The 24,287-nt window shown below is 41.7% G+C and overlaps 1 protein-coding gene across 1 annotated transcript in view; it reads left to right on the forward strand.

Annotated features, from left to right (window-relative positions):
* The first annotated feature begins 51 nt into the window (after positions 1–51).
* Positions 52–24,287, forward strand: part of rela (v-rel avian reticuloendotheliosis viral oncogene homolog A) — a 40,666-nt gene continuing 16,430 nt past the window's right edge. Inside the window, exons 1-5 of the mRNA XM_072669733.1 lie at positions 52–253; positions 9,324–9,365; positions 11,765–11,901; positions 19,280–19,425; positions 23,096–23,187. Of these exons, the coding sequence (XP_072525834.1) occupies positions 247–253; positions 9,324–9,365; positions 11,765–11,901; positions 19,280–19,425; positions 23,096–23,187 (424 nt within the window). The 5' untranslated portion in view covers positions 52–246. The remainder of the gene's footprint in view (positions 254–9,323; positions 9,366–11,764; positions 11,902–19,279; positions 19,426–23,095; positions 23,188–24,287) is intronic.

Here is a 24,287-nt window from a genome sequence, read left to right on the forward strand (position 1 = left end):
TTTCCGCAGCTGCTCACGCGAGAAAGTGAGTGTGTGTATGTATGAGTGTGTGTGTGTGTGTGTGTGTGTGTGTGTGTGTAAGAGTGTGTGTGTGTGTGTGTGGGGCGGCGGAGCTGAAGGAAGCGAAAAAACCTGCGCACAGAATTTTACTTTCCCCAAAAAACACGAAGGAGCAGAAGCGGACGGAGTCGGGTCTCTGTGCCCTGCCAGACTGTGTCGGCCGAGCGAGCAGGACGAGGAACCCGGATGGACGGTAGGTTTGTCGGCGGGTCTGAGAGAGGGGTAAAGTTAGCTAGTGTTTGTGTTGAGTCCGCGGGGGAAAGCCCCCCCCCCCAAAACAACACACACACACACACACACACACACACACACACACAAGTGTAGGTCCGATGCAGCTCCAGTCTGCAGGGCTTAAATAAGCATGTCGGTCGGGCTTATTTATTCACTGACACGGAGAGAGAGAGAGAGAGAGAGAGAGAGAGAGAGAGAGACACAGAGACAGAGAGAGAGAGAGAGAGAGAGAGAGAGAGACACAGAGACAGAGAGAGAGAGAGACAGAGAGAGAGAGAGAGAGAGAGACACAGAGAGAGAGAGAGAGAGACACAGAGAGAGAGAGAGACACAGAGAGAGAGAGAGAGAGAGAGAGACACAGAGACACACAGAGAGAGAGAGAGACAGACACAGACACAGAGAGAGAGAGAGAGAGAGAGAGACACAGACACAGAGACAGAGAGAGAGAGAGACACAGAGAGAGAGAGAGAGAGAGAGAGAGAGAGACACAGAGAGAGAGAGAGAGAGAGAGAGAGAGAGAGAGAGAGACACAGAGAGAGAGAGAGAGAGAGACACTTGGGGCCTAACGTTATCTGGAAAGTGGAAAATGGTGGGAGGGAGGGCCTCGTCTCCTCACATTAAACCATTAAGCTCGCTTTCGTGAACCGTTATTGGCCACGAGGAGGCGTTAACGCCCACCACGAGTCCTGACGGGACGGTTGAAAAAAGACGGCCGTCAGTTCAGCAGTAAACGAAGGAAACGTCTGAGGTCGTTAAAACGTTGTTTACAGCGGAATCCCGGCCGCCGCAGTTCGTTTCACGCTGCGTTTCCATGGTTTCCATGGCGCGTGGTGACGTTACCGATGTTTCGTCGCCCCCGCCTTAAAAACACGGTCGTGACGTCACCTCCCCGAAAAAAACACACGCGAAGTGACGAAATACGTACATTAAAAAAATCTGACCTAACTGTTTAGACATGGTTGTGATTGTTTGGCCTCTTTCAATGTGGCAATGATAGCTTTTTTAATTGCTAATTTAAAAAGTAATTAATTGTTAAATTAATAATTTTTTTATTGTTTACATTTTACATTTCATTGGCCATTGTAATTGATCTGTGGTACTTGGGCAGGCTGCATCCGCAGGGATGTATCTGGTGTTATCTGTAAAAAAAAAAATAATAATAATAATTGTTGGTAGTTGAATGGCAGCGTAGGGCTGGGCTTGAAAATATGGTAAAAATATTGTATTGCAATATTAATAAAAATGATTAATAAGGCATGGTTGGTGTGGTGCAACGGATAACACCAGTTTCTGGCGCTGAGCTGATACACCATGTGGGAGACTGGGGGTTGGTTCCCGGTCTGGGTGGCTATACTGGGCTACACCAGTTAGGGTCCGTGGGCAAGACTCCTACCACTATGTCGGCCCACCTCAGTACTCAATACGAGTAAATTTACAAGTTTAATTTATTCAAGGTTAAATTAAAGGTTAAATTAAATTAAATCGAATCACATCAAATCATGTTTACTGTTATATTACATGAACACAGATGTAAAGGTGAGTGAAAAACACAGATATATAACATAAGAAATAAAATATAGAAAGTTACTGTAAAGTACTGTAATTGTGGATGAATCGACCAATAGAAATGCTTCAAATTACATGGAATAAGCTCTTATTTTACATTGACCTCCATTCAGAATTAAGCACATTTTTGCCTTCTACTGTAAAGTCACCATTTTGGACATACATGTTTTTCATTGGACAGCGACGGTATGCATGCTAACATACACTGTACATACTATTGCACTTGCAGTGAGGGGGCGGAAGGGTCTCAGTGGTGTGCAGTGTGACTGAGCTGTGACAGTACAGTTCCAGGTGGTAAAGTGCAGGGTGCAGAGTGTGATTTACATGGAAGAAGGTGCGGTGTGGTTTGTCCACAGTAGTGCTGATTGAGGTGAGATGTGTGTGTTTGGGCACTGTACGATAAAACGTGCTGCACTTCATCCAGGACTTCTTTCTCTGCATTGAAATGTGCAGTTGGTCAGTTTTCATTAACCCTTTAAATTCTGGAGGCCCAACATCTCCATTTTTCATAGCCTTATTGGATAATTAATAGTAGCTAAAATAATTGATAATAGTTACTGAATAATAGGTCTTAAAAAAGCCTGGCGATAGCCACAATATGCTCAGAAAACAATAAGAAAATTGATCAAGATACGATATAGTATCATCATATTACCCACTCCTACTATAGTGTATTTTCCTTTACACTGTAATTGTCGGCCGAATTATTGGGGTAAATTATTATGTGATTTAGATTTAGTTATTAAGTAGCATATATAATTACCAACTGTTCTACTTTCTAATATTACTGCATCATTTATTTCTTTAAAATTTTATGGCAGTTTTTCTCCCCAATTTTAGTTAGCTAATTAGCCAATCCATTAGTTAGTACACTCCCCTCATTATGTCACATGTAATGCTGACGCATGCTGAGGACTGACGCATGCCTCCTCCGTCACATGCGCAACCAGCCACCACCTCTTTCAACCTACCCCAACGCTAAATCACCGGGCAACCATCACGCTCTGAGGAAATTACCGGGGTAACCCAGCTAGGTACCCAGTGTGTTGCCGGCCAGCATCACGCTGACGTGATGTGGGATGAGAGAGAGCTAACCACCATCTAACCACCCAGTTGTGCTTTTTTTTGGGCACCGGCTGCTGATGGTATTTATAATCTGAGAAATCTGAGTATGGACAAACATACATGTCAGCAGCTTTAGGTAATGTTCACACCAACCATCAGAATCAGGATCTCAGTGGTTTTGAGCGTGGCATGATTGTTGCGGGCAGACAGGCTTGTTTGAGTATTTCTAGAACTGCTGATCTGATCAGATAACCGCTCTGTACAATGGCGGTGAGCAGAAAAGCATCTCCGAGCACAAAACAACATGTCCAACCTTGAGGCGGATGGGCTACAGGAACAGAAGACCACGTCGGGGTCCACTTCTTTCAGCTAAGAACAGAAAACTGTTCAGTTCAGTGCTGGCCAGATGCCGCCGGTCGCGACCATCAAGCCCCTGTGGGCGGCCACTGCGCTGTCCCCTGTGGGCGGAGACTGACACTGTGGATCGAGGAATGTTAAATGCCTGCACACTGTCCCACCCCTCTAGCACCCACTATCATGCCTCACTCAAACTCAGATCATTCATGTTAATGGAACACTTTGGGATGTGGTATGTCCAACATCTTGAGGAATCCATGCCGCAAACATAACGGGGTCTGTTTTGACATCAAAGGAAATTCCTACCTAGTATTAGTAAAGTGTTCCTAATAAAGTGCTTGGAGTGTGCTGTATGAAGAAAACCACATGTCTTGAGAATACGTCTCTGATTTGTGTAACAGCACAGCAGTAACAGCACTTCATTCATGCAGTCTGATTAAATCTGAGCTATGACCAATACAAAGACTGCCTGATATGTAATATTACATATACATTACATGTAGCAGTGCACCAGCCCAAACCATATACAGGGTTTACAGTCAGTGCAGATATCAGGTTTCAGTATCAGTCATTAAGAGAGCTCTAGATTCTGTGTTAGGTTCTGTTTTGAACCTCACAAAATCAAATTATCAACAGGTGACAAAAGCATCATTAAAACGGGGCCAAATTCAACACCAGGTCTGACGCCATGCTAACCATAGCGAAGCTTTTTGGGCTGTTTATTTATTAAAATCAAATCAGAAGGTTTGTTTGACAGTCTACAGTAAGGCTGCATCGACTTACCTCGCTTTTTTTAATTTAAGAATATGGACTAATAGAAATGCTGTAAAATATGAATCGTTGTTTTGAATCTTTGTAGGATTATAAACCGTCTATGAAGTTACACACACACCCTTCTTAAAGATCCAGCTGTGGCAGTGGCTTCCACAAAAGGCTGCAAATTAGAGACCCATGGAAGATAACTAGAGGTGTATCTATTTCTGTAAATTTCAGTACACAACCCTCCATTTGACTTCATTAGATCTTTGTAGCTTTCACTACACTCCTAAAAATAAAATCAGTGGTCTTATGCGCTACCACTATTGCCCCAGGGGGTAACGAGCTTGAATCACAGGCCATACCGCTTTGCCATCAGCAAACAGAGTCTGAGAGAGCACAATTGGCCGTGCTCTATACGGGTGGGTAGATGGTGCTCTCTCCCACCTGTGGAGGAGACACGTGTCCTTACCCTCCTAGCATCTTGAGCATTGTTAGTGCTATGGGGAATTATGAACGGGTGGGTTGGCAGAAATTGGGAGAAAAAGACAAGCAAATGTATTAAAAAGAAGTAAACAAATTAAGGTTCTACAAAAGATTGCAAAGCTTATCCACCAATGTAAAGGTTATTTATACTCTCAACATTTCTTTTACAAAAAGGGTTCCTTATGTAACCAAAGTGGTTCTTCTATTCCACCACTCAAAGAACGCTTTATCGCACCTGAATTTTTATTTTTATAAGTGTGGAAGAGAGGATTTCACACAATTACTGGCCTATAGATTACTACACTGACATGGCAAAAGTAATGGGACAGCAGTATGTAAACTGATCACCTCAGGGGGCGGTTTGGGAATGCCCTTATCTGTATGATTTTTGAGGTGTTTTCTTGTGCGACATGAATGATCGGACATTGTACGAGGCATGATAATGGGTGCCAGATGGATGGAAGATCCCACAAGATCCGATGTGTCCTTTAGCTTCCATGGAATGTGGAAGCAGAAGACCCACCAGTGTGCCTCAGTCAACACCATGACACCAGACCCAGCGCTTCACCTGAACCCTAGAAGACTGTCAACATGTGGCTTTGTCCAGTGAATCATGTTACCAATTCTTTCATGCTGATGGTAGGGTTTGTGTGTGGTGTAGACCCCATGAAGCCATACAAAACACTGTTCAGGGGTGTATTCTAATGGCGTGGATTGGGTCCACTAGGCGTTTCGCTGCTTGGTGATGTACCTCCATAATGCACCGTGCCATCGGGCCCAAGTTTGTCCAGAATTGGTTCGAGGAGCATTCTGGAGAGTTCCCAAGAATGGAGTGGCCTGCACATTCGCCCAACATGAGCCAAATCAAGCATGTATGGGATGTCCATTGGCACCTGAGATCCTGCACCTACAAGTACTACAGAGCTGTTGGTGGCTGATCAGGTGGCATAGCTCAACATCCCTCTAGACGTCTTCTGTCCACTTGTGGAATCGATTCCATGTTGAGTTGCTACATTTTGCCGGGCTAGTGGGGGTGCTACACTGCTAGTTCCTGTCCCATGACTTTTGGCATATCAGTATATGACCGTGCTACAGTAATACTGCATTCAAATTCAGAGTCTTTTACTACCTGCTTTCTCAATCAAACTCTTAAGACATCCTCATTGCGAAATATATAACGATAGCACTATCTATACTGACTGTACATCCGTTATGTTATAGTTTGGGCTAGTACAAGTATTGCGTTAGTGATGTGTGATCCTGTGGGTGTTGTGCCTCACAGGCTGCTTGATTAGGCCTAGCATAGTCTACTAGTTTAAAAAAAAAAAAAGATATACACACCAAGGTTGGATCACATGCCCAATAATTAATGTATTAAAAGGTTTTTATTATACATGCACTCACAGAGAAACTACTCAGCAATTGTCTAATCAGCAGGCATGCATGCAATAGTTAATCATCTTATGGCAGCAGTGCATAAAACCATGCAGATATGGGCCGGCAGCTTCAGGTATTGTTTACATTAACCACTAGAATGAGGAGTGGCATGTAAAGCAGCAGCTCTGCTTTTATGGAAACACCTTCTTAAGGAAAGAGGTCAACTGAGAATGGTTGGGTCAGACTGGTTGGAGCTGACAGAAAGGCTACAGTAACTCAGATAACCATTCTGTATAACTGTGGTGAGCAGAAAGGCAGCTCAGAATGCATGTGTGCTTGTGTCGGTTGGTGGAGGTGGTGGTGTAATGGTGTGGGGGAATGAGTTCTTGACACACTTTGGGTCTGGTAATGCTAATGAGTCATTTCTGGAATGCTATAGCTGTGTTGCTGACCATGTGCATCCCGTCATGACCACAATTTATCCGTCTTCTACTGGCTACTTCCAGCATGAACTGGTTTCATTAACGTGACGGTGAGTTCAGTGGCTTCCTGAGCCCAGTATAACTCCAGTAGGTTCATCTTGTGGAATCCATGCCATGAGGAACTGAGGCTGTTTTCAGAGCAAAGGGAGGCCCTACCCAGTATTACCCCAGTGTAGAGTTCCCAATAGGACAGATGTTGTTGTGTCTGATATTTGGTGATGTGTTGAGCAGAATGTCAACACTGACCCACAGTTCAGATATCAGTGCTTTACGAGTTCCAATCTTGGAGTTGGTGCTGTGTCACGTTTGAAGGGCAGTGAGGAATAATGTAGGTTTCTTTGAGTGTAGACGGTTTCAGGCTCCAGTTGGGATCTGATAACATGGTGGAATTTGGATTGGAATTAAGCAAATTGTCCTTATTTAGACTGGTGCTTTAATAGATATATGCAGTGAACAAATTTTAATTTATTATATTTATATATATTTATATGCTAGATAACAGTTAGCTAAAATGTCACAATTGTGACAGGTGTAAAGCATTTTATTGCTTTGTTGGTCTTTAAGTCCTGTGAGTTGTGAGGTGGGGCCTTCACGGATCGTCTCAATGATCCATAGGTACCCGTGACCCTGTTGCCGGTTCACCGCTTGTCCTTTCTTGCACCACTTTTGCTAAGTACTGATCTCTGCATTCCAGAAAACCCCGCAACCCCCCAACCCCCCAACACCCCAAGACCTGCCTGATGGTTTGGAGATGTCCTGAGGCAGTCGTCTAGCCTCCCAGTATGGCTCTTGTCAGCAGAGTGGCTGAGATCCTTCTGCTAGATCATTTTCCTGATTTTAACACCATCACCTCCAAGAACTGACCGTTCACTTGCTGCCCAATATGTCCACCCCTTGACAGATGCCACTGCAGATGAAGATTTCACATCACCTAAACAAATGATATTATGCGTTGTTATGGTTGCATTATTACACTTTTTTTCACAAAAGGAATGTAATACAGAAAACCACCTGTAATGTATACAAAAGTGTTACTTTTGTGATGTCATAAAACTGCCCCGGTGATGTCAGCTGGTTAGCGGGTTAGTTACATGTTGTAACACTGGAGTCAAACTGATCTGACTTGAGGTGTGTGTGTCATTAAACAGCATTGTAACGGGAGTTAGTTTCGTGTTCAGCTGCTTCAGAGTTCAGAACAGCATTTGAGTGAATGACATCATGCTGTGTTGTTGGTTGGAGCTAGCGGGAAATAGCCCATGGCTGTATTTTTTTTTTGTCGTTGTGGTTTGGAACGCGTTGACTCACAGTGAGACAGATTATTTCAGACAGCCTACACTAAACAGCCTGATACTGAACAATACAATTCACTACTCATTAATGATTCAATTTCATGTCATTTCAGAGGCAGTGATGATTCGCATATAATAAGTAGCACATAATGTAGAAAATCCATATAAGAAGGTATGATGTATATAAAGGAGATCAATAAAAATGGCTCATTTTATACAGTGATAGAAAAGGTAGAATGGTAGGAGCTTCATAGTTAGCATGTCTTTCCAAAATTCATCTGGCTTGCCCATATAGCATTCTTCAAAAGTTGAGTTTTGCTTCCTATGAGTCTACCCTGAAGATGATGTTTGTGCAGGCAATGCTGCACAGTGGAACAGTGCACCACCCTCTCGAGTTCATTCATTCTGGTTCTTGTCACCCATACTGGTATTTTCTTAATTTGAACCATGCCATCAGCATATGATCATTTGGGAGGAGAGTTCAGGTGGCTTCTGCTTGTAATGGGAAGTCCCCCCCCCCCCCCCCTTTAGTAAGTGGAGCCAGGAAGGAGAGATGACTGAGTGGAAAAGGAGGAGATGGGGTGGTGGAGGGTTGTGAAGACTTCTAAAAAGACATGTGGTAGAGACATGGTAACAATGGTATTTATAGGATGGTACGCTGGGAGGAGGGGCTTAAGGCATGTCCCTCCCCTCAGACTTTGACTTGCCTTTCTTACTAGCATATGCAGCATACGTTTCCTCCAAGAGTTTTCCTGATCTTCCAGATCTTATCTCGACCTCCACAGTCCCCCTGAGCTTTTCTTAGTAACACTGCGAAACCAAGTCACCAGTCAAGCGTTTATTAACAGATCTTTACATGCTGAAGCACTGATGTTCCACTGATGTTCTTCCTAGGAAGAACTAGGAAGTTCCTACCAATTACAGAACGAAAAGCACGTATCTGACCCCCCTCAATGACCTTGTCCAATGAAAACGCTCCTGCTAGGACTATGGCCTGTGAGCTGTCCTGGCGGTAAAGCCCCATTAACTAACTATCTAACCTTTCTTAATCACAGTCTTCCTCTGCCCTGTTGGCATTGATTACATTGCTTTTCAGATCTGTAGACAGTTGCTTAGGGTGTTAGCACAGGGTTTGAAGAGTCAGAGTTTATAAAGCTTAGAAATTTGGTTCAGCTCACAGTTGCTAATAACAAGTGGCAACATGCCTCAGACTTCATTTGCCTTGATCTTATTTTTTTTATATTTATATATTACTTATTATATATATTTTTTCCGTTATAGATGGATTTACTATAATTAAATGTTTAATTAGCAACAGTGGCTGCATTTTCATGAGTTCTCAAACCTTTGTCTAAGATTGTATCTTGAGTTTCTTGTTGGATCTGTTTTTTATTTGCGTTGCCTTCTGGGATACACAAGAAAAGGGTAGGGCACTGATTTATTTATTTTACTCTTACGTTTTGAAGTGGATTATGGGGGAATTTTGTCGGGAGGGGCTGGGGGTTGCATTCCAGTGCTGAAAGGCTATGTTGACCTTCGCTCTGATCAGCCTTTGTGTGAAAAGCAGGAGCTTCAGTGGTGTTTCAGAACTCACTCAAATATTGTTGTCTTACACCATTAACTTCTCTCTTTCTCTCGGTCTTCTCTTTCACAGTTCCAGGATTATTTGGCTGGCCACAGCCCCCAGTGCCGCAAGGTAAGAGACGGCCTTTCTTTTTTTTGTGTGTTTTTAAAAACTCTGTACCATTTCCTCAAGCAGATGTGGAAATTGGATGCTTGTGAAGGTACACCAATCAGCCATAACATTAACACCACCTGCATAATGTTGAGTAGGTCCTCCTTGTGCCGCCACAACAGAACTGGGCATTTGAGGCATGGACTCCACAAGACCTCTGAAGGCGTCCTGTGGTATCCGGACAACTTCAGACGTCAGCAGCAGTCCTGTAAGCTGTAAGGGTGGGGCCTCCATGGCTCACGTTAATGATCCTTAGGTACTCGTGACCCTTGTCCTTGTACTGATCACTGCATACCAGAAACCCCCCCAAAAGCCCAACCCTTAAGACCTAAAGAGGCCTAAAGTTTGGAGATGTCCTGAGGCAGTCGTCTAGCCATCCCAATTTGTCTGTTGTCAGAGTGTCTGAGATCCTTATGCTAGACCATGTTTTGCTGCTTTTAACACCTTCATCACCTTCTAGAACGGAAGGTGCCACTGTAGGTGAAGATAATCGATGTTTTTCACGTCACCTCTCAGTGGTAATAATGATATGATTGGCTGATTGGTGTACAGAAGGAACAAATGATCTTATTGCGTTGTTATGGTTACGGTATTAAATTTTGCCACAATGGGTCCGCAATACGGAAAAGCACCTGTTAATGTCCTAACATGAAAAAAGTTTTACAAAAGTGTTACTTTTGTGATGTCAGCAAGTTAGCCACGCCCATTCATGGTCGAAGTTATGGACCTTTAAAATCTTGCATCGTCCTGTAGTCCATGTCATGCTCATATTAGGAACTCTGGGACTTAACTGTTGATTTCTCTACTGCAGAAATTGCAGCAAACCTCACTTTATTAGGGGCCCTGTGGTAAACAATTTTAAAATATATATTTTTCCCAGAATGCCACTGAGTCCACAGGATTACGAATGATACGAATAATGCAATTTAACTAACAACGCTTGCTAGTTTATCTGGGGGTATTGTTGAGGTCGTCAGTCCTAAGATTGCCGGTTCAGCATTTAGCAGTGTAGCGAAATTTGGATTCGAAGGTCTCAGCCCAGACTGGTCACGCTAGGCCTCTGTCGGCTTATTTTCATTAGCAAAATCCCAATAGATTTCGCATGTGAACCTTCATTTGTAGTCAACGACCAGTAGTGCTTCTGCTGTGTTTGCACTGACCTCTAAACTTCAACTTCTTCTTCCCCACTGGCTCTAAATGAACCGAGTAAAGATAGAAAAGGGAGAAACTGCTCACACAGTCAGTCGGTTAAAAATAAACCGCGAAATCACAGAACGACTTCAGCAGGCTAATCGCTAAGTTAGCTCCTGAGTTGAGAGAAGCTGACCCACACGTGGCCTACTGCCCCATCCTCAGCAGCCTTATTGCTTGTAGTAACTTGTAGAGTTAGTTAGCGGTTAGTCCCCTAATTATGGCTGCCCCCCAATATCGCAGGAAAGGCGCACTAGTGGCTGATTATTGGGGGTCTAACTGCTAGCATGCTAACAGCTCAAGACCTAAGTTAACTTTTAGAACCCGCAGCTGCCATCATGGTGTTTTATTCTGTAATACTGGTGAGTAAGTAAATGGGGACATGGCATGATTAGGTTCACTGCAGTGCTTTACTGGTTATGGGAGCTCCAAGCTAAGCTAAGCTCAGCTCCAGCTTCTAGAGTGTGCAGCTCTGTGCTCTGATCAGGTCTCTAAAGTTATTGATGAAACTGTTTACATTGCATTTCTACTATTTATGATTGGCAGGTTAGCAGTTTAACATTAGCATGCTAGCAGCACCAATATGCAAGACTTTTTGGTGCCCAGGCCTTCAGTCCAGTCAGAGTCAGGCCCGTTTCACGAGACTAAGTAAAGTGCAAATGTCTAGTGTGGGCTTTAAAGCCACAGTAACACCAACAGGCTTTGATGGTAAGGGACAAAGAGAGATTGGAAATGCTCATATTAAAAAAAATATGATCGTTTTTGGTGACCTGTGGACCTGATGAAGTGGATGGGTATAGTAAGAAAAAGGTAAAGGTGCACGTATTTGTGCACTGTACAGCGAAATGTGTCCTCCGCATTTAATCCATCTGGTAGTGAACACACACTCACACACATGTGTTAGGGGCAGTGAGTACACACACACACCCAGAGCGGTGGGCAGCCAACTCCAGCGCCCGGGGAGCAGAGAGGGTAAAGGGCCTTGCTCAAGGACCCAACAGTGGCAGCTTGCCGAGCCCGGGAATCGAACCCACAACCCTGTTATCGATATCCCGGCGCTCTAACCGCTGAGCCACCACTGCCCTGTCACTAGATGTTCTCTGAACTGAACTTCTCATGTAATTCTTCATTAATGTCTGATTTTCCCCTTTTATGTTTTGGCCCTCCAGGCAACCCTTGCATAGAGATAATCGAGCAGCCCAAGGCCAGGGGGATGCGCTTCCGCTATAAATGCGAGGGGAGGTCAGCGGGCAGTATTCCTGGAGAGAAAAGCAACGACTCCACCAAGACACACCCAGCCATTAAGGTACTGTTGTTACTGTTATTAGGTCACGTCTGATGGCTGTTGCTAAAACAGCCCTTATCAGGAGACAAGAGGACATGATCAGTCAAAGTATGTCCGCATGTTTTCCTGTGGTAATGGACACAGAAATAAATCTGTGTAATTAATCGTGGACTACGGACAATAACTAGAGCAATTCCTGTTACATGTGCTTTTCCTAAGATTGCCTAGTGTCCCCGCTGGTTAGTGGCAGCTGACCAACAGTGTTGGCCACTACTGAGCTTATTGCCCACAAATTCCTCCCTTGAAAAAATAAGTTCCACCTCTGAACGAACCAGTTGTAGACATGAGGGCTCGGCAATAGGGCCGTGTCAAAATAAAAGTCACTAATACAAACAAACACACTGTGTCAAAATAAAAGTCACTAATACACAAACAAACAGACCATGCCAACATAAGTCACTAATAAAAAACGAATAGACAAAAAAATGTCAAAATAAAAGTCACTAATACAAACACACTGTGTCAAAATAAAAGTCACTAATACACAAACAAACAGACCATGTCAACATAAGTCACTAATAAAAAACGAATAGACAAAAAAATGTCAAAATAAAAGTCACTAATACAAACACACTGTGTCAAAATAAAAGTCACTAATACACAAACAAACAGACCATGTCAACATAAGTCACTAATAAAAAACGAATAGACAAAAAAATGTCAAAATAAAAGTCACTAATACAAACACACTGTGTCAAAATAAAAGTCACTAATACACAAACAAACAGACCATGTCAACATAAGTCACTAATAAAAGGTGAATAGACAAACCATGTCAAAATAAAAGTCACTAATACAAACAAACACACTGTGTCAAAATAAAAGTCACTAATACACAAACAAACAGACCATGTCAACATAAGTCACTAATAAAAAGTGAATAGACAAAAAAATGTCAAAATAAAAGTCACTAATACAAACACACTGTGTCAAAATAAAAGTCACTAATACACAAACAAACAGACCATGTCAACATAAGTCACTAATAAAAAGTGAATAGACAAAAAAATGTCAAAATAAAAGTCACTAATACAAACACACTGTGTCAAAATAAAAGTCACTAATACACAAACAAACAGACCATGTCAACATAAGTCACTAATAAAAGGTGAATAGACAAACCATGTCAAAATAAAAGTCACTAATACAAACAAACACACTGTGTCAAAATAAAAGTCACTAATACACAAACAAACAGACCATGTCAACATAAGTCACTAATAAAAGGTGAATAGACAAACCATGTCAAAATAAAAGTCACTAATACAAACAAACACACTGTGTCAAAATAAAAGTCACTAATACACAAACAAACAGACCATGCCAACATAAGTCACTAATAAAAAACGAATAGACAAACCATGTCAAAATAAAAGTCACTAATACAAACAAACACACTGTGTCAAAATGATAGGTTGTAGACATTAGGGGTCAGCAATAGGATAATGTTTTTTGATATTGTGATAAATTACATGACAGTATGCTTGTTGTGGATATTGTTAGTGGATTAGATTCATTTAAAACTGAAAAATGAAGCAATTAAAATGATGCAAATGATGCAGTTAATTGGCTCAGTGTTTCTCCAGTAATAGTGTAACGGATCACGGATAATTGTAACAGTGTGGGATACAGTGTTACTGCTGCTGTTACTTTTTACAGTAATAATTCGCTCAGTGTGGACGCAAATAAAAGTGCCAACTGTAACAATCAAATAATACTGTGAGAATCACTGTGGCTTTTGATTTCATTTTACACCTAGAACTTTGTGAACAGTGTGTACCACTGAAGAAACATTAGAAGGCCAATTGAAGTTTATCATGCCATGAGATCGGGTTTTACCTGGCCAGGTAATTTAACTAAAGGAAGAAAAACACCTCTGAATGAGAGTGGGAGGATGTTGGAGGGCGAGGGTATTAGATAGTACCACTCACAAATAGACCCGGCCACATATACACACACAGTCCACTGTGTAGACGTGCACGCACTGTTCCCATAAGATTCAGTAATGCACCCAAACACAGACACACCCTTCCAGTAACATTTTCATTGTTGAGCTGATAGTGACTCCAACTAGGTCACAGCACTTTTAGTGTGTTATTCCTCAGGAGAATTAATAGGCACCAATGTCCTTTTCTCCTTTATTGCACTGTACAAACCCAGTGCTTTTTTAGTTTTGCATTAAAGCTACCAGGCTAATGTAGCTAATGTGATAAAATCCTACTGTGCCAATTAGCAGGGTGTTAACTGCAGGCCTAAATTCCCAGAAAGTGCAGCAGTGAGCACACATAAACACCAGTGAAACACACACAGTGACAGTGAGCGGACACATGCCCGGAGAGCAGAGAGGGTGAAGGGCCTTGCTTAAGGGCCCAACAGCGGCCCTGGGTATCGAACCCACAACCCTGTCATCAATAGCCTGAAGCTCTAAGCACTGTTAGCTGCATTAGTGAAACACACACAGTGACAGTGAGTGGACACATGCCCGGAGAGCAGAGAGGGTGAAGGGCCTTGCTTAAGGGCCCAACAGCGGCCCTGGGTATCGAACCCACAACCCTGTCATCAATAGCCTGAAGCTCTAAGCACTGTTAGCTGCATTAGTGAAACACACACAGTGACAGTGAGCGGACACATGCCCGGAAAGCAAAGAGGGTGAAGGGCCTTGCTTAAGGGCCCAACAGCGGCCCTGGGTATCGAACCCACAACCCTGTCATCAGTAGCCTGAAGCTCTAAGCACTGTTAGCTTTTCACATGGGGGAAGGATGTATAAATAAAAGCCTGAATTTAGTCTGTAGGTTTGTCCTTGTTTGTTGATAAGTGATGTTTAAACATTAGCTTCTGAGCTCTAGTTCAAAATTAAAAAGCCGAACTTCAGATCCTAAACATGTCTTAGCTGATGGACTAGTTTTAGGATAAAATCGATATATGTTTTATTTAGTCTATATTTATATATTTATGTGGGTGTGGGGGGGGTGGCGGGAGTCATCTGTTTTGCATTAACGGTTCGCATACAGAGCCCATGCTCAAGCGTTTTTACCTGTTTTCTGAATGAGTCATTTTCCATTCCATTAATAGGCACACATTTTTTTTGGATGTTAATGAAAGTACAACATCTCATTCATGCAGGTTTTTTTTTTTTCCATCCATAGCCTGGGACATCTCTCTCTGAGGAAGTGATTCTTGTGCTGTAAATCTTTTTTTTAATCAAGCTGTGGTGTAACGGTTAACAGAAAAATGGAAATAATCCCTCATCTTTCCCACGCTGCTTTTTTTAGATGAGTATGACTGTGAAAGCTTCATGCAGTTCAGCCCTTGCACAGTCTCTTTTTGACCGGCTTTGGCGATGCTGCAGTTCACAAACCACCTGATGATTGGTTAAATACATGTATGTATTTAATAATCGTGGAGCACTGTCGCAATGCATAACCGTGACATGGCATTGTGGAGAGTTCTAATAACTATGACATCTAGCGGTGTTGCAGAGTTTGAACACCAGCATTTCCAAACAACCAACACCAACCAGCAACCCACTCCAGTATGGTCATGCCATGCCCCACGCTCCTCCCTCCTCACAGCTCTAGTCTTATTTACCCGCATTCAAATTTTGTTCTGAATATTGACTCATAAACACAGTATTGTGGGCGGAGTGTATTCTTACACCTTTCCTTGATTAGTCAACTGCAGAGTGGCTGCATTACCGCTTTACTAAGCTGGGTGTGAATAATAAAAATAGTAATCAATTTCAATACATAATTATCCATAATTGTTGATATTTTACATGATTTGTTATTGAGATATACAGTACACAAAATTGAAGTACAATTTGAATGAAGTTCAGTGAAGTTGCTAGATGCGATATAAAATATTTGAAACCAAAGGTGTGTTTTATAGTGTCCTGATGTAAAGCTCTAGTCATAAGCTAACATGCTAGTCATGACACTGTGATACAATACATGAATGTATTTTAATACATTGGTATACAATTCTTGCTGACCTCGATATTGCCCACTGTTTTTACTTGGCGAGGAGATCCCAGTGTTTTGACTTTTTTATTTTGTTTTCTTACTATTAACATTCTCCAAATGTAATGTCTAAATAATCGTAATAATTAAACGTACATTGCTTTTTTATGCTGTTAAATTATCAGTAGATCAGTGGCGTAAAAGTGACAGCAGTAATCTTGTTTTTAGAGCAATTATTTCTGGGACAATTATTAAGTTATCGTGATCCAGGCCGATCCAGGATTTGCTGGATTTTGCGGAATCTATTCTTCTGTGCAATGCTGCCAGTGTCACTGTCAGCCACGCAACCTCCAAGCAGGGTAGATCTACCCTCATGCTTCACAGTTGGCAAGGTGCTCTTTTCATGGAATTCATTTTTTTCATTTTTTGTGGCCAGACTTCTATGTTGACTTCTTCAATCCACTGAACTGTGCACCACCACTCTTGACTCAGCTATTTGAGACAACAGCATTGTTAAGGGATGTTTGCTTTGAGTCAAAGGTTCATCCATTCAGTCTAAAGCTGCTGCTGAAGAGCATAATCCTCTGATAGACATTTCTGTGGAGTGGTAATGTACACATTGGGCTTAGAAGTGTCAGTCTGGTCTCAACCAGTGTTTGTGGTGGTGGCATCAGATTTTAAGAGTCTCATCTTCCCTGTTTCAACTGAATACCATAAACAAATCAGTTGTGCGTGAGGTAGTTGAGTGGCTGCAGGGAGTGTGTTATCACGAATAACAGTTCCTTCCACCAAAAAGTAGCTCTACAACAAGTGAGTTACTGCTATTCAACACCAGGAACGACTAAGTGGAGGTTGGTTAAGGTACCTGTGGAGCTCTGTTCGCAGTCCAAGATAACTGCTGATACTTTAAGACTCACTTTTTGTGGTACGAACAGACCATAGAACTTTGAAATATCAAGTTCAGAGGCTTAATAAATGAGGTAGGAGTGGGCAATATGACAATATTTTATTCGAAATCATGATAAACTTTGTTATTGTGATACAAGCTAGCATATCGGGATATCTTCAGTAATTACAGAACATCGATTAACTGCATTTCATTCCAGAGAGTGTAATTAGTGCTGTTTAATTAGATGTAAATGTAACTCACTGTACTCAGTATTTGATTAGTAGGTTTTTAGGAATCGCTACTGGGGTATTTTGCCTGCTTGTCCAAATACCACAATAATTATTGTGTGTAGACATTGAACATCTTGAAGATTAGCACAACTTAGAGCCAAGTACGTCACATGATAACATCAGTAACCACAGTGTAACATCACATGAAGGCCGTAGAGTTTGGACAGCGCATCCAGGACTGTGTATTGTGATGCTGTTTTTAAATAATATGATATAATAGTTTTACTATATCGCCAACCCTTAAAATGAGAAGACCACTGGTTGGGATATGAATGGGAGTTCTCATAACATTCAACATGGCATCTATTTACAGATAAAGTCCCAGACTTAACTTGACTGGAAATAACTGGTTCAGCTCAGCCTTTTCAGTTGCTGTCAACATGCCAGTGGAGTGATGCCGTTTTAGTGTGAAAAAGACGCGCTGTTATCACAGTTATCAACCAAATCAGATTGTGACGTCAGAGCTAACTGTTGTACAACCATAACTTTGGAGGAAAACTACAGGGGAAACCTAATAGAACAGTTACACAAATGTAGACGATTGGCCAGGATATTCAGTTTAACTTTATTACAATACCTTTATTCATTCAGGGCTGTAATTATTGTTATGAAGGTGAAGTTTAGATGCATTTTACAGATATGAAAACAGCACTGAACCTCTTGCAGATCAGCACAACGTGTAACCAAGTAGGTCACATGATAACATCAGTAACCACGTGACATCACGTGAAGACCGTATGGTTTGGACATTGCTTTCCAGAGCCGTAGCGGAGGGCTGAGTATTGCACTTCTTAGTGGTTTGCAGAATAATTTTGTTGGCAGGATAAGTGTACAGCACATCTTTAATAGCAAAGAAAACGAGTGCTTTGAATCAACACAGGCTCAAAAGTAGACATACAACACTTCTAGTATTTGGTTAAATGTTCATTAGCAAAGTGCACCATGACCAGACATTTTTGGTGGCCCTCAACAAGCTTCTAGCAGAGTTCTAGTTGGATATTTGGCCACTCTTATTGGCAGACTTGGTATTTCACTTAAATGTGCTGTTTTTTTGGCATGGACCTATTTTCGATAGGGTTGAGGTCAGGACTTTGGGAAGGCCATCCTAAAAGTTTCATGGTAGCATGATTCATTCATTCCATAACCATCTTTGATGTGTGTTTGGGGGCATTCCCCTATTGAGACCCAGTTCTGTCCAGGTTTTAGCCACCCAGCTAAAAGTTATGCTGAAGATTTCTGAGGTATTAAAAAGGGGTGCACCGATCTGAATGGTACATGAATGGTAAATGAATGGTACATGTCGATATTCTAAGCTTCATAGCTCAGGATCAATGTAATTTACAGACAGCGACACACATTGTAACAAGCATTAATGCCTGTCCTATCTTACTCTTATTGGAGACATATTTAAAAAGCCAAGAATCTCCTGGCAATGACCTAGTAGGTGTGACTGTCTCTTTGGAAATTGTTTGGAATTTTTAGGCAAATACAATTGTCAAACTATCAAAAAATCATGCAAAATCAGCCTAAGGGAGAAATAATGGTATCGGATTGCTATCGGTATCAGCAAATACTCACGGTTGCTGTTTTGGTATATGTATCGGACATGAAAAAGTGGAGGTTTCGTCCCCTAGTATTAAAGGACTAATCCCATCTTTAGTATCTAAGCCTTGGAAGTCTGCTTTTATGGAGGCCACTTAACCATAGATTAACCAGGTTTTAGGAAAAAAATTCTTCTTAAGAAAGGTTGGTGAATAAGGCCCAGTGTTAAGTAAGTTCCATTCCTGACCTGTATCTTCTGACGCAATCCATTGTCACTAAATTTGCCATAGCAAGTATGAGCCCACCAGTGGGATTTAAACATTTAGCTTTGAACGGGATGCAAGCATCAACTTTAATTCTGCTGATTCATTAAATCTGTCGACTGATGGCCTTTCCACAACATACAGCGCATCCCTAAAATGCAGAAAGGTATTCTAGTGTAGATGTTACAGAACTATGAACAGAAGTATGAAGCTGATTTCCTTGGTTGGGGATCTGCTAACCCATGCTCACCTACTTTGGAGATTTTCATGTATTATAAAAAACCCATTCTTACAACCTCTATGGAAACATGGCAGAAGAGCTCCAGGAACTTTAGACATGCAGTCACCAAAGAGAGGTCAGATAGCAATCCTGATTCCCTGTGTTTATTTCGACAGGTGCACAACTACAGCGGCCCTTTAAAAGTGAGGATCTCCCTGGTTACCAAAACCCAGCCCTACAAGCCCCACCCCCACGAGCTAGTGGGTAAAGATTGTAAGCACGGATACTATGAGGCTGACCTTCCGGAGAGACGAGTTCACAGGTATGTGTTTGTGCACGCTTCATGTGTGTATGTGGGTGTGTGTGGGTGTGTAGGTGTGTGAGTATGTGTGGGAAAGGTGATTTCCTAGTTTTTTTTGTCTGACACACTTCGCTAGACCTTAAAGCAAGACTGTGCAAGCATGCAGCCCTCGATGCCTGAATTAAAAAATGTAGGTGCTGGCTTCTTTTCTTTACCACTGGAGGTATGAGGGTGACAAAGCTAGCACATGCAGCCGTGGCCCAGAATATTGGCACCCATGCACTTTTCAGAAAATGCCCCCTCAGCAGTGGGGGGTCCCATTTCATCTAGATGGTAATGAATAGCCTAGTGCAGGCCGACTGTTGTAACTTGTGTCTGCAGGCCAGCTTGAATTTGTTTAAAATTAGATTGAGGTTCTTTAACAAGGATTTTATCAGTCCTCCATTCGTTTTTCTCTTCCGTCCACATCCAGGGAGGTTAGCTGCAGTGCCATGGGCTATAAACTTAATCTTAAGATCTCTGGAGATGGATTTGTAGCCTTGAGATTGCCCATTGTTTTCCACAGTTTTTGTTCTCACATCTTTAGATGGTTTGTTGCTATTCCATCTCTTCTATATGGTCAGTGTGGTTCTCAAACACAGAGACTGAGACTCAGCTTTCCTCCATTTAAACTAGAGACTGGTGATTTCCAGCACCTCTTACTGCCACAAATACAAATAAGAGGTGCATCACATGTAGGGCTGCAGCAGTACACTAGTTTTATAGTATGAAAATTGTATAGATGTATAAAATCAAACACCTAGTTATGCAGTCTGCCTTTACAAACATTTGTGAAAGAATGGGCGGTTCTAAAGAGTTCACTGAGTTTCAGTTGTTGCCAATAAGACGCAGTCTGAGAAATTTCCTACCAAATAGATATTTCACCATCAACTGTGAGTGCCACAAAGTGTCAGACCACATAAAGTAACAGCGTGGGGTCAGGGCCGAGTGCTGAGCTCAGCCCATAGTGCAGAAAAGTGCCCAACGTTCTGCTGACTTGGTAGCTGCAGAGTACCAGACCTGCTGTTAGAGCTGAAAGGTGGGCCAACTCCATATTAATGCCAATGGATTTAGAATCCAATGGCATACACAGACAGTGGTTCAGCTGCTTTGTGATTGTAGCCTCTCGCTATTATACAGCTTGTGTAGTGTGTAAAAGGCCTGTTTCAGTGCTATTATTACTGGCATTGCTGGTATCAGTGACGTTTTTTCTTTTTTTTAAGTGACCCTGCAGACGCTGTGTGCTTCATTTATAAAGCACCTCACAGCTGCAACTTGCTTTTGCTTTATTAAGAAAGCCGTAGCAGTACCTAGTTAGTCCCTATCCCCTATGTAGTGCACCACAGACTGAAAGCAGACTGAAAGTCATATGGGGTTCCCACCTCAGAAGTTCACTGCATTTTAAACAAGCAGGCAGACTCTAATGGTTAAATCTAAATAACACTTATCTCTTTTGTAGATAAGAGCAGAGCTGTGCTAATAGGTTCACAGTGGGTATTTGTACTAGTTTAGGGAACCTCAGTGCCAGTAAAGCACTGAACAGTTTTCCTGTTATTTCTGCTCCAACACAGCTGATTCAGCTCATGTGCTAATTATTAAGCCAAGGTCTCTAGGTAAATGAATGATTTCAGCTGCTTTGAGATGTCGTGTGAATGTACGGCTGAACTTGTCAACTTTATTTGTAGGAGCAGGAGCAGGTCTCAGAATTTCAGTGTGATTTTTGCCAGCATAGCCAAGTGTACAGGCAGGGTTTGGACAGGAAGCTGTGTGATTGAACAGGGTGTAACATAACATAAGGGTGAGCCAAGAAACACCAAAGAAATTGATACATCAATGCAAAATGTAAAAATACACGTTTTAATTTCCTTGAACCCCCCTTCAGTATTATGTGCTTTTCCTTTTGCTGCCTCCATTCTGAGAAATGCCAAAAGGGCGTTTTTCTCTGAGAACCTGTCTATCAGTGGTTGTGCTACATATATTTTTAAGATTAAAATTACTGCTTCAGACATGTTATAAAATTGCAATTACAAAACTGTGCAGAGAGCTTTTAATTTGAAATGACTGATTCAGGAAGTGCTACTTTAAAGCCATAGCGAGACTGCATAAGGCCACAGTAGATGATGGGAGACAGCCAATCTTTTGGTGAGCAAACAAGTGCTTAGGTCAAGTTACCTCAGCTAGTGTTACGATCCTAGCCCTGTACAGCTCAAAAACTTCACAGTGGGTGATAGTGTAGTTTCACTGGACAGGAGAGATGCACCGGCCACCGTAATTGGGCAATTTTTAGCTCCATTGGCCATAGCTGGCCGATTATAGCCAATTCTGTGCTGGCCACATTCACACTTGTGCACCACACGAGGGTGCCAGCAGTACAAACACAGCCACATATACACCATGGCTGTGATTTAAATGGCTCCCTTTCTTTGCCTATTTTATCTACCTTCTGAGAACACTCTACAGTGCTACTAGCTGGGCAGTTATGTCTGTTAATGGTGCCTTGAGGACCCCAGATGGTGCTCTGAACACTATGGTTAAGACAAAGAATCAGGATGGGATTAGGGTTAAAATAGCCAATGCCCGATTCATTAAAATAGGCCTGGATTGGCCCCAATCCCGATCCACTGGATTTGGTCGGGACATCCTTACAATTTCATAACTTGCATTTCATCATTTTGTTCTAGAACTGGGGTCAGAGCTGGTTATACGTTATATGACTTTTTGCGAAATGAGCACTTGACTTGTTGGAACAGACCTTTAGAAGGTCACATGTACACACATTCACACACTGTCCTGTGACACATCCAGGATGTTCAGTATACGTCACTTAGGGACCAGTTAAAATGAAGGACAATGTTCCAAGGTGAGGAACTTTCCACATCTTTTAAAGGGTCTGTGACACATATGTCACCATGGGTTCAGTACTGGACTCTTTTAATAAGACTAGTGTTGTGCAAGCAATGATGCACAGTGGTGAGTAGTGCACCTTCCTCTTGACTCAGCTATCTTCCTGTAGCTTCTTGCTAGTCAAATGAAGGCATTGATTTGCCTTTTGTCTTACCAACATACAAGTAGTTTTCTTGGGCTTCCAGACCTCTGGGTGACCTCCACAGTTCCCCTGAACTGGCACTTCCTCTACTGCCTCTCTGAAAGGCACTTTACACATGAAAATGGGGAAAAAGTCACCCTAAAAGAACTGATGGGTGGCGGGTCCACCTCTAGCAGAAGTACGTAATTTTGCATCAGGACATGATGGGTGGAGCTGGAATAATGGGAGAGTTGAATGAGGTGATATTACTGGTTAATATTATTTTGCTCCGCCCTCTGGTACATGGTGACATCATCAAAAATGATTATTGTTATTTATTGAAGAGAAATACTGATTCAGAAAGTGCCCAGAGGCTCATCTCACAGTTACTGCGAGCTGAATCAAAGAGATCGCGCCTTTTTTTCCACCATCCTGTGGTTTTCTTAGTTCCCCCGCCTTCACCATGTCTCTGTTTCTACACGTCACATACAGTCGCTCTGAAACGCTCCTGCACTTTCAGTTTGCTTTTACTCTGTCATGAATCTGCCTATATATGGTATTTGCTTGCTCATATCTCTCTCTCACTCACTCTCTCACACACTCTCTCTCTCTCTTTTTCTCTCTCAGTTTCCAGAATCTGGGTATTCAGTGTGTGAAGAAGAAGGATGTGGCTGAAGCTGTTTCCTGCCGCCTGCAGACGCAGAACAACCCTTATAATAGTGAGACAAACACACACACACACACACACACACACACACACAAACACCTCCTCACCTCTGAGTCATACAAGCCTGTTTACTAAGCCGCATAAAATCCATCATAACAACAAAGAACTGAAGAAAGTTCAACTGTTTGAAAACAATATGAATCCATTCATATCCCATAACCCCTTTTATTATGGACAAATATGGGAAAGATGGGAAAGACATGGGATACAAACCCTGTTCTGATTGGTTTAAAGTGATAAACATGGACAAACACAGCCACATACACACAATGGCTCCCTTTCTTTACCTATTTTTCTTTCTTTACCTTCTGAGAACACTCTACAGCTCTTAATGGCGCTTCGAACACCATAATAAAGACAAAGAATTGGGGTTAAAATAGCCAATACCCGATCTATTAAGATATGCCTGGATTGGCCCCAATCTTGATCCACTGAACTTGTATTTCATTCATATTCAGTAACCCCCATTGTTTATGCATTATTATTATTATTATTCCTATTATGCAAAGTGGCAGCTCCCAAGCTTTCTTATATTTTATTTTTGCAATCATTTGAAGAAATGCACTATGTGTCTAAATGTTTGTGGACACCTATTCCAACTGCTGTTATTAACTTCAACTTTGTTAACTTTGTATTAATTTGTTGCTAAATGCAATCAGATTGTCACAGCAGTGCTCCTCCAACATCTAGTAGAAAGCCTTCGTTCCTGGACAGTAGAGACAGTTACTCCAATAAAAACTGGATATACTCTTTTTAATACTGTTGATTTGAAAATAAAAACAAAAAAAAAACAATGAATGTCCCAATACTTTTGTCCATATAGTGTATTCTCATATGATAATTTACTTTCTTAACATTTAGAAAGAATGTTAAAACATAATATTAAAACATTTACTTTTGTTCTATATTTTGATTGAATATGCTGAAATGGTCGCTTATTTACTTCATATTGTGCACGAATCTTTTGGAATAATGACTTATTTAATATTTTAAGAGAAATTAAGAAATTATGACTTAATTTTGCAGTAATATGTAGAAATGAGGCTGTTTTTTATTTGGACAGAATATGGCTTATTTGCTTATTTTCTTGAT

Source organism: Salminus brasiliensis, chromosome 24 (genome assembly GCF_030463535.1).
Source record: "Salminus brasiliensis chromosome 24, fSalBra1.hap2, whole genome shotgun sequence".
Classification (NCBI taxonomy): Eukaryota; Metazoa; Chordata; class Actinopteri; order Characiformes; family Bryconidae; genus Salminus; species Salminus brasiliensis.